Raw genomic sequence first — 17,390 nt, 5'->3', positions numbered from 1 at the left:
AAAGTGCGAAGCGGAGCCTTAAGTGCTCCTGAAACCAAAACAAAGTGTAAAGCAAATAAGGTCTTTCAGGAAGATGCATTGATCATCTAGTTCTGAGTGTAAGGAAAATATGATAAAAATGTCTAAATTATATCATTAATAGGTAGTTTTAAAGTTTCACAGGTTTATAACCAGTTGTGCTTAATCTTCTGACTCAGCACAAATTGTTCTTTAAATAGCTTTGCTTTATTATCTCCAGTGTTTTTGGTTTATCTGTTACATCGATTGCATATAAAACCCATTCCCTGAACATGAATACTTTTTTATATTTTTAATTACGAGACACCGGCTCAGACTTCATTTCCCTATCCTCCTTTTTTGAATCATGATGTCACCACTTTGGTCATTTTTACAATGAAACTTCTTATTTCTCTGGCAAACGTTCAGCTCCTTACTATTACTGTAACAATTATAGAATAGGTCAGAATTTAATTGACAAACATAAAATCTCACAGACCATATCCAGATTTTGCAAATGCAGAATTTTTAACAGTAAATATATAAATTCACTTTGATAGGCTTTAAAAGTAAATTCAACATCACAACCGCTCCGTATAATGCTACGTTTATTTGTGCTTACCTAGCCTGCAGTGATGAAGGGATTTGTGTGGTATGGTTGTTTTACACAGTTAATGGTTGATGCATCTAGAGAGGAAAGAATTTTAGGAGTTATTGAGAAAGTCAAGGTCTCGGTTGGATGTTCTCCCAAATGCGAACTCGCACGCAGGCACAAAAATGCCATGACATGGGAAGGGGAAAGCGAAATGAACAGTCACCTTGGCTTTTTGTCTCATGCAAACAAGGTGCGGATGACATACCAACCCACGTACACGAGAATACACGCGCCAAAGTGATTAAGAAACCGGTGTTTGGTGGTGCTGGTAAATTAGATAAATGGGATGATAATGCCAAAGGGTGCGAGAAAGAAAAGAGGAGAACGCAATGCCTCCCAATTATCCAATTTCGGTGCATAAAAACCGAAAAACCAACAAGGGGACGTGCTCGTGTGCCCGTCCGTACCACCTTCAGGAGGTGATTTATTGAGCGATTAGCTGTGGCCTGTTATCCCCTCGCAATTAGGCAGGCAATTGGGAAGCAGGGTTGGGGAGTGGAGTGCCCTTACTGATTATCCCATTACGCACCCAGTGGCTCGCATAAGGAGTTCCACGTTTTTGAGACCACCTTCTTCATTTACTGCCTCCTACACCTTATTTACGATTTAGCTGGTATGGAATAAATTTTTCAGTGGTTAAGTTGTATCAGGAGTGCCTCATTCTTATTTGCGTGTAAATAATGTTGCTTTGGTGAGAAAGTAGGTCTAGTTGTATTTTTAAATGGATTTATAGTTTTAGTAACGTAGATTGTGCTACGATACTTTATGATAGGAAAGTAGGGAAATAAGGTCTTTCCTAATCCTCTGATATAAAAGTTCTTGAATGCTAAAAGGTTTACACTACCTTTTAATTGCATTTTTAGTCCGACCATACCTAAGGTTTTCATTGTTCCATACACCCTTAAATTACTTCGTCGTAAAATGTTAAGTGACTTGGTACCATTCCCAATGCCTTCAATTGAAAGTGTTTCACAATCCCATTGACTTGCTTAATTGGCATCAAACATTTTTTGCAATTTTTATGCCTGTATAACTGCATCATTCATTACATCCCATCCCATCACCTCGTCATTAAACCTGGCACTCGTAAGTAAGCAATAAAATCGCATCTTTAAAACACTCAATCTGTCATGCATGACCTATATGGCAATTTTTTGAACATTTATGACATTTTGTGCAAATTGGCAGCCCCAAATGCTGACAGCGGATGAAATCGCGGACCAAATCTAGCTGCAAGTGTTTTTTACGTTCAGTCTGATACTGCCAAAAGCGTTTTGTGCGTGTGTGTTTGTGTGGCTGTATGTGTGTACAGATTTTGATTCGCGGATGATCATCTCCACACCTTCATGCCTATACAAACGCGTTATTTTCGTAGTCCAATCCGGAATTGCGCTATGTTGCGCTATTTACCCAACCTCACGAGTAATTATTCCTGAAAACAGCGTCTATTAGCCCAGTTAATGCGCATTCACAAATGATCATTGCATGGATGAGAGAGTATTTGGAATGATAGTCCTTAATCTCTTACGATTGCCGGTTTGGCTTAAGTAATTCCTCATCCCTCTCTGAGGCTTGCAATTGCTGAGATTTTAGTGACTATTGTCTTTGAAGGCTCATTGGCTGCGGCAAGCTGGTTTCCTCGGTCTGACGATCTGCTGCAAATCAAATTGTAAAACACGACTTGCCAAAATTGAGAATGTTTCGACCAGAGGGAAACAGTAAACTTTTGTGTGATACCGGATCACGCGCCTTTTGAGAAAATGTGCTACATTTGCAGTGTGGGGAGGGAATCAACACGGTCTGATACACATGCACCAATCGAGAGAATGATAATTCATTATCAATGGCGAACGTGTTCTGACCCGCCTCAACTCACCTACCTGTATAATAACAATGTCATTTTAAATTTACTACTACTGCTACACCTCCTACTAATGCTGAGGCCACAATGGACGTTATAAGGGGGAGGGGAGGAGAGGAGGTGAGGGGAGGCAATTTATGAGGTATCGTCTGTTTACGAATGAACACCTGGTACAGTGTGTGTTTGTCTTCCCTCCCCTCTGTCACGACAACTCAATACTGGCGTCTGTAATGTGCGATGAACACCAAGAGCCACGTACGAGAAGGGAATGGGGAGAGGGAGAAAAGATGGAGGGAACGTAGGTGAGTGAATTCTGGATGTTTTTGATTAATTCAACGAACTCCAGAATGCAAACGTGTTCGATCAAGCTCGCGATTTTATAGCTTTGGATTGGAGAAGCACTGGTGGTTATTGTGTTTGTGCACCCTTTTTTACAGCAGTGCAATTTTCCAGCCACGCACTTGTATGAGTGTATGAGATTTTGCCGGTCTTGCACTTCATGGACTCTGTAATCTGGGATTTCGTGGAGTCATCTATATCAAGTGGATCTGGGGTGAGGTCGTTCCGGTCATATCCATCGCCTTGAAAATTGGGTCAGGATTTAAGGCAATTTTAAATTAACGATTTTTCCCCAAGGTAACTGTCACCATACCCTTCTCCGTTCGTACGATCCCTTTTCCAAAAAAAGAATTTCAGGATATTTGCCACAGCTAAAATAGGCTATACTTTGTGAATTTCCACTTGAACAATCTGGAGACAGTTAAAGTTCGCTTTTGATTATGTTTATTTTTAATTCGCCGGTCTTCAACAAAATTTCGTAATCGACTTTATTATAAAGGTCAGGATTTTTATTAGTTTATTATAATCTGATCTACAAATCAAACCTTCTTTAAAATCACAAGTACCTAGCCAAGCTTCAGTTTGGAAAGATAATTGGGAGCCAAAAAGCACTAAGATTTTAAAACTTTGCATGCTATTTGATTTGTTGGATATTTCAAATTATCGCCTTTTTTCATTAGCTATCACACTGTGAGCAGTGACTAGATTTTTCTGCAAAATTGCGGTAACCAGCCATACTCTCAATGAAATTTGCAGATTAAACAGCATTTCTTTAAAGTTTGGTAAATATTTATGTAATAGCAGGATCCGCATTTACTGTTGGCCTGAAGTGAATCCAACACATTACCATGGCTTAAGTAGCTTTCAACAGAGACAAATCAAATCCTCTTTGAGCATCACAATTATCTCTTAATTTAATGACACCTCCATCCGAAATTTGATATGTTAAAGTTGCCAAAATTATAAGCTAATTTGATCTTAGTTGCTCTTGTGTTTGGAACGCTAGACTTTGCCTTATGGTAAACGTGATTCGAATGGCATGGCAAAGCATCTGGCTAATGCAAAACTATCTACTAATCTCCTTATGGAGGACCGCTTTGCACACTGCGTTTTATACTTGGAGATAAACTTAATTACGCTTTAATGCAGATATTAATTGGCAACTGTTCATTCGTAGGTATGAAAATACGTGTTTGCAAGCAGGCGGATAAGTCAGCAGGAGGGCAACTAGAAGCTTTCCTGTCATCATCAAATCTGTGTACTTGACAATATCCGCATGTTTTGATGGTGGTGTTGGTAGTAGCAGTGGTGGTGGTTAATATTGAATACAGCGATTCTCGTCATCAGGACACAGCTGTTGTATCTACCACGTGTCACATATAAGCACAGAAACATATGCACGAAATGCGTTCACCTGGTTACGGGTACTTGATTATTAAGATGTGGTTTCGCCATTACTTCCGTCGTTCCTCTCACTCCCATCACCACCTACTACCGCAGCAACCACCACTTAATACACATGCGCGCGGCCGGCCTATTTTGATTTGAACAAACAACTGTTTTGTCTCCGTAAGGAATTTGTCAAGTCGGTACGGAGGTCGGGGCCCCAGCAACTGCCGGCCGGCATGCACACGCACTTTGACAAATCCACCATTATTAAAGATACTGTCTAGCTTCTGAGGGAATTTCTGCACTTTGTAAAGGCCCAAACTTTTCCGTTTTAAATAGATTTTAAGGCATGACCTGAATCCCACGTTGCGTTATCACGAAAAAATTAATTACGTGTTATCGAATTTCGCTAGGTCATTCTGGGCGTGTGCTTCGTGTCACCTATCTGGGCCGTGTTGGATTGACTTGCGAGGGCAATCTCATAAGCCCATTCAACCCACCTGTGCCCCTAAAATCAGACGCCAATGTTGCGTAGCCGTAAAATTTCGTGTTAATAAATAGCCCACCCCCCTTTCTTTCCTCGTGCACGCTAGTGTGCGTTTATACACGCATGTGCGCACCTGCGCACGTACGGACAAATGCATACATTTACGCATGCGCGGATGCACATGATTAGCCAATTATTGATGAGGAGGAAATCAAGTTAATTCCCCTAGCGAGAACGTGTGCACATGCGCGGAGGTAGCTGATTGGTGTGAATAGAGTAGAACATGCCTTTTAGACTGCACGTCCGGACAAGTGAAGAGCAGTGTCACGATTTCGCCTCCCACTGCCATCCACTCATTTAAAAGCTGTCTTTCCCAACGATTGCCACTTCCGGGTCTAGTAAGTCCTTCGACCTATTTAGCTCCAAATACATATATTGGATTGAATACCCGCCACAATAACCAGCATCTCCACCGTTTAGTAATTTAACTGCGAATCATTAATGCTTTTTCCTACTGTTTTGTAAATTTTACACAACCAAGTCTGTACACATTTTACATTTCTACGTGAACAGCCCTCCTGTGCTTTTAACTTGCTCGCATAAATGTGATGCATGAATAAACAAGCTTTTAATAGACGGGCAGTATCCTACATCCAGAAGGAGTGATATGTTTTTCATTTAAAGCGTTCATTAAAGCCTCAACCTACAGTTTTTTGTGTAGAGTGGTCATTCTTTTGTTTTGTTTTCTATTTTTCCTTTAATTGTAAGTGGTGCGTTGCAGCCAATCTGACAGTTTTGAGAAAGCTCTCTGCATGCTTAAACAACAGCCCCAGAATTGCCGTATCTGCTGAATTGAAACCCTTCTCTATTATGAGTAGACTCAAAAACCTTCATTTCACACACACATTCCAAGTGCCTTCATGCGTATCATTACAAAGGGCGAAATAATATATTACTCCGCCATAATCCAACGCGGGATTGCACGAAACAGCTATTCCAAGTTTTACATATTAGGAATTATATTTTTCCATAAATTTTAATTTGACTTATTTAGCATTTCAAATGCACATCTGATTCCGATGTTAGCACTGACCGGTGCCCATCGGCACCGCTTTTGCCAGTGGAGCAGTTGTTATTAAAGATGTATATCATGGTAACATACATGCATATCATACCCCACTTTGTGTGATCAATTCTGAAGCAATGAGTTGTGAAGCGAATATGGATTAATTGAGGGCAGTAAAGATTAAGCTTGAACCGTTTTATGACCTTATCGGGAAGTCGGCCATATTGGTGTGTTTGTAGATATGATACAGTTGCTGAGGCAACTATTCCATTTGACACGCTAATATTAATCCATAAAATAAGCTCTCCAATAGCTATATCGTTCACATGCGGATGATTGAAGCTTGAAATAGTGGCGTCAATTGACTTTAAACCAAAATTCTTGAACTTAGAGTAGCCCAAGAATGTATCATAAAACTACTAAACCCATACAATCAAAGAATTTTACAAAGAATATCAAGAGTCCACAAGGCGCTTGTAATCAAAAGAAAATGGAACATCACAGCTTAGATGTCGTACTGTTCGACTTTGACATCGATAAATACGGAGAACAAATATTGTAGCCATCTTCATACCACGAACATTCCACATCTATTTTACCGTTGTAAACTCAACCAATCTACTTGAGACAGATTTAGGGTAACCACTTGTCGTACAGGGACAGAGAACACGGTTCTCGTATGCATGACACTGGTAAAGAAAGTTTTGATACCCAGGTAACAGTAGTTGTACGACGCAACGAGTGTGAGCTGAATGTAAGACGACTTTAACACATCAATCATGAAACGCTTTAGTACCGGTTTTGCTCTGTCCTTAGCAGATTTTGTTAAATAAAAGTAAAATTGTAATTTAGGGTGAGAATTTCTATTAATTTTAGTCATTAAATTTTGTCTGAGTTAAACAGTGACTAAATAAATGGACATTTACCGCTTGCGCTAAGTTACTCAAAAAATTGCTTTTCTTGTTTGAACAGCTTGTCAGATGTAAAGGAATATCTGCGTTAGTCTTCATAGTTCTTTAAGATCTAAATTTTTGTGGAATAATCTTACACAGTATAAAATACAATCACATCAGCAGCAGAAGTGAGGGATAAAATATATGCCATGACTTAAGATTTTATTGACACAATCCCTCATGACATTCTATTCGTTGAAGTAATTCTAAGCTTTGCAAAGATAGACGACGGTTCATCGGCCTTTATAGCTTTCTTATGTTTCACTTAAAATGGACATGAAGTGCTCTTGTCATTTCGATATAGCTGGCGCATTTTTGCTATATATATATTTGGATTTTTCATATTTACCACAGTAATGGAGCATGATTTAGTTCTGGTTTGAATGATCACAGAAAATAATGAGAAACTAACTGGAAATTATTTTATTGTCAGTCGGGGTCGACTTAAAACGCATTCAAAGCAATGCTCTATATGCAACACACTCTTTCTCCCCTTTCTTTCAAATGCATCAGTGGTATGGTTTTTACGAGGCGTTCATTACATATGCACGCTTGTATTCAGGTCATATCACCAGGCGCGGAGCTGAACGGTCAATAAAAGGCGGTCGTGCTAGCGCAATAATAACTTACTTACTAATATCAGGCGATATTGCGCATCAATAAGATGGGGTCAGGCTTACGGTCGTATCGCCTGGTCGAAAATTGCGCACAAGGCCTGAAACATTACATCTTCATGGGCAGGAGGCAGTTAGGTAGTCGGACAGGCGAGTGCGTGCACACGCACGCACGCAAGGGCACACATGTGCACGCGGGGCTTTTAACTGAATTATTACTATGACCTTTAGAAACGGGAACACTACAGGGACCGCCCATTTGCTTTTACTGGCGCGTGAAGGGTGTGTGGCAACAGTGGTGTAGCAGCGGTGAGGATTACCAGTTGTTCGGCCTGTAATATAGTTTCTAGAACAGAAAACCGCACAGACCAATTAGACGCTAGTTAGTACGGATGACATCTAACAACTACCAGCAGTATTAAAACGCGCTGTTCCAAACAAATTATATTTCTTCGAAATGCGTATAAAAGTACAACAAAGCGACAAAAAAGTGGCCTCACTACTCAAATTTGCCCAATTTAATTTCTCAAGAGCTTCAAACATAGCCGCTAACTCGTGCGTTTAACTAGGTTATTTGTTCCTCTAAATATGCATGAGACGTTTGGAAGCCCATACAACCAACATAAGATTTCGTATACAGCTTTTGATAAACGCATTTACCCCTTAAATTCGGTTTTTTCTGAAGCGAAATCTGTGAGTTCTGTCAAACAAACTTACATGGATTCGTTACAAAGATGGAGCTACATCTTCTAAATGGTAGCATGATCTTTTTTGCATTTCGGACTAGGTCTGGCCCTTTAAATCGTTGTCTACCATTCTCGCATTGATCACAAATGTTAGTCAACACTAAAATAGCTCTTAGGCTTGATATATTGGTGCCTGTGATGTCTTTATAAGACTTTGCTTTTCTGATGAGGTTTCTGAAATATTTAGATCAACTTTGGTCAAAGATGTACAAACACAAATTTGAAGAGATTATTTAGTGATCACTGAAAACAAATAACAGTTGCACAAAATAAGTCTGCGAAGGATTCGCCTCATTAACAAAAGTTACACAAAAAATAAAAGTTTTTCCTTTTAACAAACTCTTCCAATAATTTTCAGGGCATCGAAATATACTTCCTTGGATTTACCGATCACAGCTATTTTATTTAGTAGCCTTACAAGATAAGTACATTCATTCTAGTGCACATCCTAGTTGTAATGAGCATTTTTTTGTGAAAAGTTTTCCAACCATTTGCAATCCTACCTTCTTCACGTGAGTTTATAAAATAAGATATAGGCCGTGGTGTTTTCATAAAAGGGGAAAGGGGAAACGAAAAGCCTAATTTTTAATTATGTTGGCGGCCTGTTGTGATGAGGATGAAATTTTAGTTTCTGGCAAGGGCGCAGTGCCCTTTTCTCATATCCAAAGCCATAGTTTACAAAAACACAAAGACTTTTCTCACCTCCTCAGGGGAGTAGAAATAATCTTTGATGAAAATCATCAACTCCACCTCTGTGAAAGCTGCAAAAGGTAAAGGTATGCATTCCGCCTTGTTCTTTTTAAACCGCCTTCTATTGGCCAACGCAAAAGACTAATTTAGCCTTGCAAATCCAAGTTGACATGGGAAATGGCCCACAGGATTGAAATTCACCCCTTTCCAGATTCTAAAGGATATCCTAAATGAGAATGCTTGGAGTGAGTGCGTGGGAATTTTACTAATAAAGCCAAAATCTTCCAACGTAATACAAGCTTCAGAGCCCTCTATTGCCTTCTAGAAGTTATAATGGCCGGATCGCCTGTTCGAGCACCGCTTCCAAACCTGCTTTTTCCACAATCTGGAGATAAGAGCCCGCCGATAACAGGAAGTGGGGCTCATAATTCCAGTCCCATTCTTTCTGACATGGTGACGGGTTCTCCAACCTATCCGCGCTTTGCTGAAGGACCCTTCTGTGCTAGCAATGTGCGTTCAGCATCTCCACAGCCACCGGCGAAGAAGCGGTGTCTAGAGCCAAAACAACACTCTACCTCAGGAGAGGGAGAAGGCCTCACAGCACCATCTCAACCAACGCACGAATGTAGCAGCGATTCGCTGTGCACTAGTGCCAGCAGTTTTTCGTCTAAGGGAGTAAGTGATTTTAAACCTGAGCATGATTGCAGGATTTTGATTCACAAAACTTGAAAGAATGTGTACGCGCTTAGAACCGTTTGCCAGAAACCATTAATTTTAAACTAAAAAGAAGGTAACTAAACAAAGCGATGCGGGAAAAGTGGGAGAGGGGAAATAGGCGAAGAAGAAAGAGAAAAGCAATCAGCACAAAAGAAAGTGCATTCACTTCTTCGAGCTAATATCCTGCATTTTGCGTATATGTATGCCCGTTTGCGCAGATGTCATAGAGGCATTGTGAATCTTACAAAAACAAATGCACACACCAAAGCGCGGTGCTTTTCACCACATCCATGTACAAACATTTGTATTGAAATAACACAATGATGGATGTGATATCGAAGATGGTGAATGTCCCTAAATCCACTGCCGCCACCATCATGCCTGTCACTGGTGATGTGCAAGTAACAGCAATTCGAAAATTCCTTCTTTAATTGTTTGATATAATGCAAAATTTTCATGTACAGCCAAATCGGGGAGTGTGACAAAAACTGTGAATATTGAGGAGGTGGCACTGGTGCTCATTGGGTTTACATTCCTTCAAACTGGCAAATTCTTCACCACCACAAGCACTTTTTCTGCACCTCTAGTAATTGGAATAATTTGCCAGTGCTGACACCTCTCAAGCAAACGACTAGAGCAACTTCACATTTGCCAAATCCCTCCAGACAACAGTCAGGTCAAAAGCATTGGTGGAAGTCAGTGTCAATTGTTTCAAACATGATTTTTAAATTAGGTGCTAGTGTTAAAGTAAGTCAAGATATGACTAATTGCTGGCATACATAGTATCTCGTCAAAACAAGGAGGTTTACAACCCAATGAGTGATATTGCTTATCTCTCCATTCACAAAAAGACAGCTTGTTAGTGCCCTTCGAAGTTGGCCACACAGCATTGATATAAATGGTCAGTCAAATGAACTTGTAACTTAAGTAATGATGATTTAAATAGGTTAAAGGAAAATGGTAAATCAAATAGATGGGGGTATCAGTAAACAGGTAATAATTATATCAATTAGTATGATCAGTAGGTGACAGATTAACAGTCAACTGTGCTGAATAAGACTGACCGATAAATAAGAAACAGTTGTGTTATTACGTATAACCTTACTTAAATGCATACATCCTACTAAATACCTTAGGAAAAATATTAGATCCTAGTAGACACGAACAACTGTTATGCAATGTTGAGACAGTAGCAACATATGTCTGATTGATGATAATCCGGGCACAGCTGTTGATATGCATCAGTACGGCTGTCCAATCCTGGAACCCAATTAACGGCTCTTTCTACGAGGTTTTCCCAACATACCCTCATGAGGTCATTAATTTAATCCGGTATCAATTTGTGGATTAGAGAACAACTTGCAGCCACTGTCTTACTTCCTTTCAGGACCAGCAACCTCAGCTACCGCAACCACTGCCACCTCGGATTAAAAATGGAGCGGAAGAGTCGCCTTCCTCAAAACCGCAGCAACCACCACAACAGCAACAGGAGTCAGAGTCGTCCAAGGACCTGCCACACTATCCACCACTGCCTCTGTGGGGAGACGTTGTTCCCGATTCCGCGAACTCCCGTATCGCCATGTTGCCGAAAAATTTCCCACCACTATTTCCTTCTGGTCGCGCTGCTGCAGTCACTCCAAGTATGCCTGCAATCACAACAACTACCAATAGTGATCCAGTACCTCTTGGTGCTAGCGCGTTGGCAGCAGCAGCTGCTATGGCGATAAATCCTTTATTTCAACAGTCTTCAGGAGGTGGCCTCGTACCTGGAAGCACAGCTTCTCCTTGGAACCCAATGCTGGCAGCAGCTGCAGCAGCATTTGCCTCTGGAGGGTTTCAACCACCAGGTTTACCTTCAAGACTTCAAGGAGATGCTGAAGGACCAGAGGAAAAAGATGGCGGTTCTTCCTCGAGGTCAGGAAGTCCTATGCTCCTTTCGGGTGCTGGGTCTTCCGTTGAAGGGGTGGAAGTAATGCCAGATGCAAGTCAGGCTGGACATCACTGGACATTCCAAGAGCAGTTCAAGCAGGTGAGATTTCATAAAGTGTCCACTGTGTTGGTTAAAATGAGATGCTATTTCTTTCAGCACAGAGGTCAATATATAATTGTTGTATTATTAAACAGGATCATCAAAGATAGGTGAATAATCAGGCAATTGCCCTTCTTAGCTACTGCTGAAAAAGAGTCAAATGCTCCCATAGGATTGATCAACTCAGCAACGGACGGTTTAACATACTCCCGATAAATTATGCAGATTGTGCCTAGAGGTGTTGCAAAAAGACTGCCATACGGATGATTGCATTCAAGTCGTTCTCCTGGGACGACAACTCAGACTGTGTGTTTACGCTAGATGATAATTTCCAACCTAAAGGTAATGCATTTTCGGTATTGGTGGTGGCGATGGATGTACCAACAATAGTAGATGAAGTAGGGATCTACTTAAAGCATAAAAAATTTAACAGGTTTTATGCTGCACTGCTTCTCGTAGTCACTGGAGTTTTTGATCAGTTTTCTCTGATAATCTGGTCTGTCGCTGCAGTTCAGACGTGATAGAGTTAGAATTCAGGGCTACTAATTTTTATGCTGATATAACAGGAATATTTGATCACCCTAAATACCAAGTCATTTAAGGTCAAGCACACAGGGATAATAAACACAATGGTTTATTCAATTCTGCGAACATCTAATGAGGAAAAGGAATGATTCAGGGGTAAAAAATCCTCCTCTCAATGCACTTTCTTCTGAATTCCAATTATCGTCTGAAATCAACACATATGCATTCCGAAATCCCTGAGGAATTGATCGTACATTATTTAACGGAGGGAAGTGAGTTTCCTTCACCAGGCATCCCGAGATTATTTTCGCACTTGACTTAATTGAATACATCTCTTCACCATGGCAGAATTAATTTTTCGTGGGGGAGGGGGAGGTAGTGGACAGGCGCGTACCCCAGGCCACGCACATACACGCACGCCCCCTAGGGAATACCGCATGCACCCGATTGAAATATTTATCTCTCCCCCTCCCCTTCTCTCGAGGCAAATATCAACCAAGCAGTCACTCAATTTATTCCTGACCTGGGTCTAGTTGAAGCCATCTGAATCCTCGTACAATCGTTAGCATTCAGATCTTCTGGATCCATCTGTACTTTAAGAAGAGGTGTGACTTCGTGTAGCCTATGCAGTTACATTTTTGTTTCAGCTGTACGAACTATCCTCAGACCCCAAGAGGAAGGAGTTCCTGGACGATTTGTTCAATTTCATGCAAAAAAGAGGTATGTGTACCCATTTTTGGTGTAAAAGACCACTCGCGCAATTGGTGTGCTAATTAGCCAACGAAATTGTCTTCCATCATCAGCGCCGGTAGTTAATGAGAAAATCAGGCGCGACGTGTTAAGTTCACAAATGAGATTTCCCCTACCGAATTGTATCTCTCTGTATGTGTGTGTGCACGACCAAAATAATGTTAATCATTTCATGCATGGCATCGCTCTCCCCTTGCAATCGGGCATAATTAGGCAGCATAATTAACAAACTAACAGTCATGCAAGCTATTCAACTTCGAAAATTCAAAAAGTTCTGTCCTTTCGTTAGTTTATTTTAGCATGTATGAAATTAATATGTATCGTAAGTTGAAGTGGAGGCTTTTGTTAGAAAAGAAGGTCGTTTAAATTCACTTAAACTCTAGAATTTGAGAACTTGTTTAAGTGCACAAAATAAATGAATGAATAAATGTGCCTTCTATTTTTAGGCTCACCCGTCAACCGAATTCCAATAATGGCGAAGCAGGTGCTCGATTTGTACGAGTTGTATAGGCTTGTGGTGACTAGAGGCGGTCTAGTTGAGGTCATTAACAAGAAACTCTGGCGTGAAATAACGAAGGGCCTTCAGTTACCCTCTTCCATTACCAGTGCTGCATTTACGTTGAGAACACAGTGAGTTGCTATGTTTATTCGTCTTTTTTCAAGCTGAAAGTATGGTGTCCACCGAGTGATTTTGTGCTCCCTATGTTCCAACACAAGAAGGGAGTGATAACATTAAATGAAATGTGTGGGCAAAAGGGCGAATTTGACTCAACCACTCCATCCGCAACTGCAGCTCTCACTCACTTCGTGGTTAATTATCTCCATGGCACGACAGCTGTTGCGGTCATGTCAAAAAATTTGCGTGTGTGGCAGCAGGGAAATACGAATTCCACGAAACTATTTTCACTCTTCCCCCTTCCCTTCCCCTGCCTTTCCTCTTGACCCCTCCCACCATCCCACCTGGATACACATGCACACATGCGCGCACGCAGCGGGCAATCTTCATCATCTAATAGGCTAATAAATGTGGACGCACGCATACATACTCCTCTATCGAGAGATGAATCAAATTTGCTCATTGGATGTTTGTTAACTGGTTGGGAGAGAAAAACTCACTCATTTGGGATTAAAGGGGGAAGGTTCGGATCATATCGTCCAATCAGTATTTGGGGGGGGGGGGGTGAAACTAATCCACCTCAGCCAGTGAGACCTATCAGTCGGATTCTCGGGTTTTCCAGAACTTGTTCAAAAACAGAAGTGCTGAACTGTTTCACTGATATCAATGGCGGTTTAGAGTGTTTTACATTTAGATGGGATCTATATACATTTTAATGCTATATAGTTAGCTAAGTACATAAGATTTCAAACTTATAAGCTTCAGGATTGCGACGGAATAATATAAATTGCAGAAACTTAGGATAGGTAAGAAGTTAGAATGGAATTTTACCCATTGATCATGTAACTAAAGCTGTCAATTTGGAAAGCATTATTTGTAAATTCCAATGTCACATTGCAATGGTCAACTTACTTCACGGTTTTCAAGCGTCAAACTTTTGATACCCTTGGCATCTGTGACGCGCAAGCTGACAGTCGGTGTGGCCGAAAACTGTGAAATTGAACACGAACTTTTCAACACGAGTAGGGCTTAACGGAAGCCCATCCGGGAGTAGAATTTAACTCGGTGGTGACTCATGATAGCTTGGTGCAGGAAGTAACAGGTAGAATGTTTGCGGCAGCAAAAGTTACAAACAGTTGTGTGGCACAGCTGTTGTTTTCGTGCCCACACATTAAATTCAATTATTATTAACCACAGTTAGGGCTAACCACTACTGAGTCACTGATACAAACAGTTGTGTGCGTTATTAAACCCTTAGGTACATGAAATACCTCTATCCCTACGAGTATGAAAAACTGGCGCTCAGCACTCCGAGTGAACTGCAGGCCGCAATTGATGGAAATCGACGGGAGGCGAGGCGCTCCTCGTACAGCTTCGAGTATCCTATGCTCATGGGTCCCAGTTCGAGCGCAGGTGCACAATCTGGCACCGCGGGACAGCCGCTGTCCAACACGTCACTTGGAGCCACATTCTCCCATCCACCTCCTCCTCACCATTCCCTCCTCGCACCTCCGCCCCCCCCACCGCCACCACCTAATGTCTCCGCCTCCTGCGGCCCGTCGCTTTTACCTTCAGGCCTACTTCTCCCCCCAGGATTCCCCACACCGAATTCGGGAAGAAATGGAAGCATATTCCCCGATACACACTTCTTTGGTTTTCCTAGTTTGGTGGTACCAACCTCGACAACGGTTGTTCGTCCACCAACTCCCACTCCCCCAGCTGCATTTGATGCTAAGTCCTACTTCGATGACGATCAATTAGTAGTAAATTTAAACGCTGCTAAAATGCTTAAGCAGACGTAATCGTAATTTAAACATGAAGTGACTTTGACTTGCTATAGAAACAGAAAAGATCAAAATACCCTCAGCGGTGTTTGTCTTCATCGTCAACTACCATGGTGACGGCTGCCGCAAGTCCCAAGCCGCGGCCTAACTCCAAGCCCAATTACTCATCTCCCGCAACTCTCGAATCTGATCTGAAGAGCGAGGGTATGTCTTAAAATCACCCTTGTTTAAATAAAAATTGATTCCAAGAAAGTGTGAATTGGAATGCCTATTCAAATAGCCAACCGCTACTTAAAGCCTATGAAGTTATCCACTCTTCCGAAGTGTACATCAGCCTTCGATTTAGACCAACGACACTCGCCACAAGAAACTCCATCGCCACGTCTTCCGACCAACGTGGAAGTGCCAGATAAAAGTCAACAAAGTGCTGCAACCCAATTTTCTGAGTTCCTGAAACAACGTTTGCCACTTAATGATGTAGGAACTACGTCGAATTGCAACTTCTCAAGGAGTGATCTAATGCAAGTGAGTTTTCTGATTCTTTGGAACAGTATTCTACTTATTTAATGTTAGTAGCGCGTTGGTAAAGATAGCGGAAGGGCAGTGGACGGATTCAAGTCGAACTAAGGGAAACCATTTCAGAATATAACCCACTTAAACACTTATGAAAGATAGGAAATGATAAGCTGTTCTGCAATTTCAAAACCACACTGGAGTCTCATCACGTAATGGTTCCAAAATATATTTTTTAATAAATGGCAATGAATAAAACGTAAAATATTAGCATTGCAGCAAAGCGCTGTTGGTTACTAACTAGTTCATTTAGGTAGGGTAAGAAATTTCTGTTTCGATGGTATCTGGTTGATGTATTTGATTTCGTTGATAGACTTAGGCGTTGTGACGACTGTCCAAAGAGGCCATCTTCTCCTGAATCCATGGTGATGTAAATGGCAGGATCAACGCAGTGCCGATTGCGATCAATTAGTGAACTAATGAATGATCAGTTGTGAAACTATGCTCCTGCTTAATAATGTAGATCTGAAGTTTTAGCAAATATGCTCCAAGTATCATCATTGCAATAGGAAGGCTCATTTCTACGCAGTATGCAAACATTACGTATTATTTAGCAGGTTAACCATTAAATGCAATTAGCTTTCATTTTCAAGAATAAAGCATGCCCAAGTTAATCTAAACTAAGTTGATAAAGACTAGACCACAATTTTGAGATTTGTTTACCATGTACTTGATTATCATGATTAATTATATCCGGACCTGACATTTTCGCTGCAGAGTAACTCTTATTCACAAATAGTCACAATGATTTGAGCAAACTTTCCAAGTATAAATCCACAATAATAAAGTTGTTTAGGGTAACCTATAACATCCCGTTTTGGCCTACTACTTTGTGGTGATAAATAATTATTGAAATGGAATAATTCATGAGAAATATGTGATAGCAAAATACGGAATGGGCAAAATTGTCGGAGCTATTGATAGACGATATAGAAACGACAACATGATAGACTAAAGTGCCCCGTATGCATCGGTGGTGGACCTATTTGACAACGAATCAAATAAGAATATGTCCTTTTTCCACTTTATATTCAGCCGCTCGCCTTAACTATCCCTATGCAGAACGCCTACCAGCAATTCATGAGCAGTACCGTTCAGAAGTTGGGGCTCGCAGAGAAGAAGGACTCGATGAACGGCTGTGTGGAGGATCGTCGACAGGCGAAGCCAACTGCAACTCCTCGAGAGAATGGCGATTTTCCGGCATCCAATATTCAATTGGCACCGAACCTAAGGATTAGCACCCAAGCTGGTGAGTTCACTTTTGAATTTGTGGATTGAATGAGTCAGCCAATGGGAATTATTAAATGCTTGCACCTTTACACTTCAAAGGCGATCAACTTGGACTGCCGGAAAACACATTAGTCGTGTGCATGGAGGTCAATGGCGTAGTCTATCAAGGCGTCCTTTTTGGCCGAATCAAACCGCTTTCGTGAAAACCCTGCTTACTCACTTCAGGAGTGTGCGAGCCTACTTGTACAAAATACTCTACTAGCCCCCTTACCATTGCAATACGTAACAATCTGTTAAGTCTTTGTTTTTTTACATAACTTACTCACTCGAGCTCTCAAAGCTAATATAAGCATATTCCTGCCCAGACCT

The 17,390-nt window shown here is 41.1% G+C and overlaps 1 protein-coding gene across 1 annotated transcript; it reads left to right on the top strand. All coding sequences in view use genetic code 11, as the record gives it.

The window, feature by feature from the left end:
- Window positions 1–784: 784 nt before the first annotated feature.
- EGR_02162 (AT-rich interactive domain-containing protein 3A) lies at window positions 785–17,224 on the top strand (the record flags this gene model as incomplete). The annotated part of the gene is made up of 10 exons (XM_024491411.1): window positions 785–920; window positions 9,123–9,472; window positions 10,902–11,543; window positions 12,716–12,788; window positions 13,265–13,448; window positions 14,693–15,197; window positions 15,275–15,422; window positions 15,499–15,743; window positions 16,827–17,040; window positions 17,121–17,224. 10 exons carry the CDS (start codon window positions 785–787, stop codon window positions 17,222–17,224), a joined length of 2,601 nt encoding a protein of 866 aa, XP_024354264.1.
- Window positions 17,225–17,390: the final 166 nt, after the last annotated feature.

This window comes from Echinococcus granulosus, assembly GCF_000524195.1.
Source record: "Echinococcus granulosus chromosome Unknown EG_S00009, whole genome shotgun sequence".
Taxonomy (NCBI): Eukaryota; Metazoa; Platyhelminthes; class Cestoda; order Cyclophyllidea; family Taeniidae; genus Echinococcus; species Echinococcus granulosus.
Note: the sequence above shows the minus strand (reverse complement) of the source record. Positions and strands in the feature narration are given on the sequence as shown.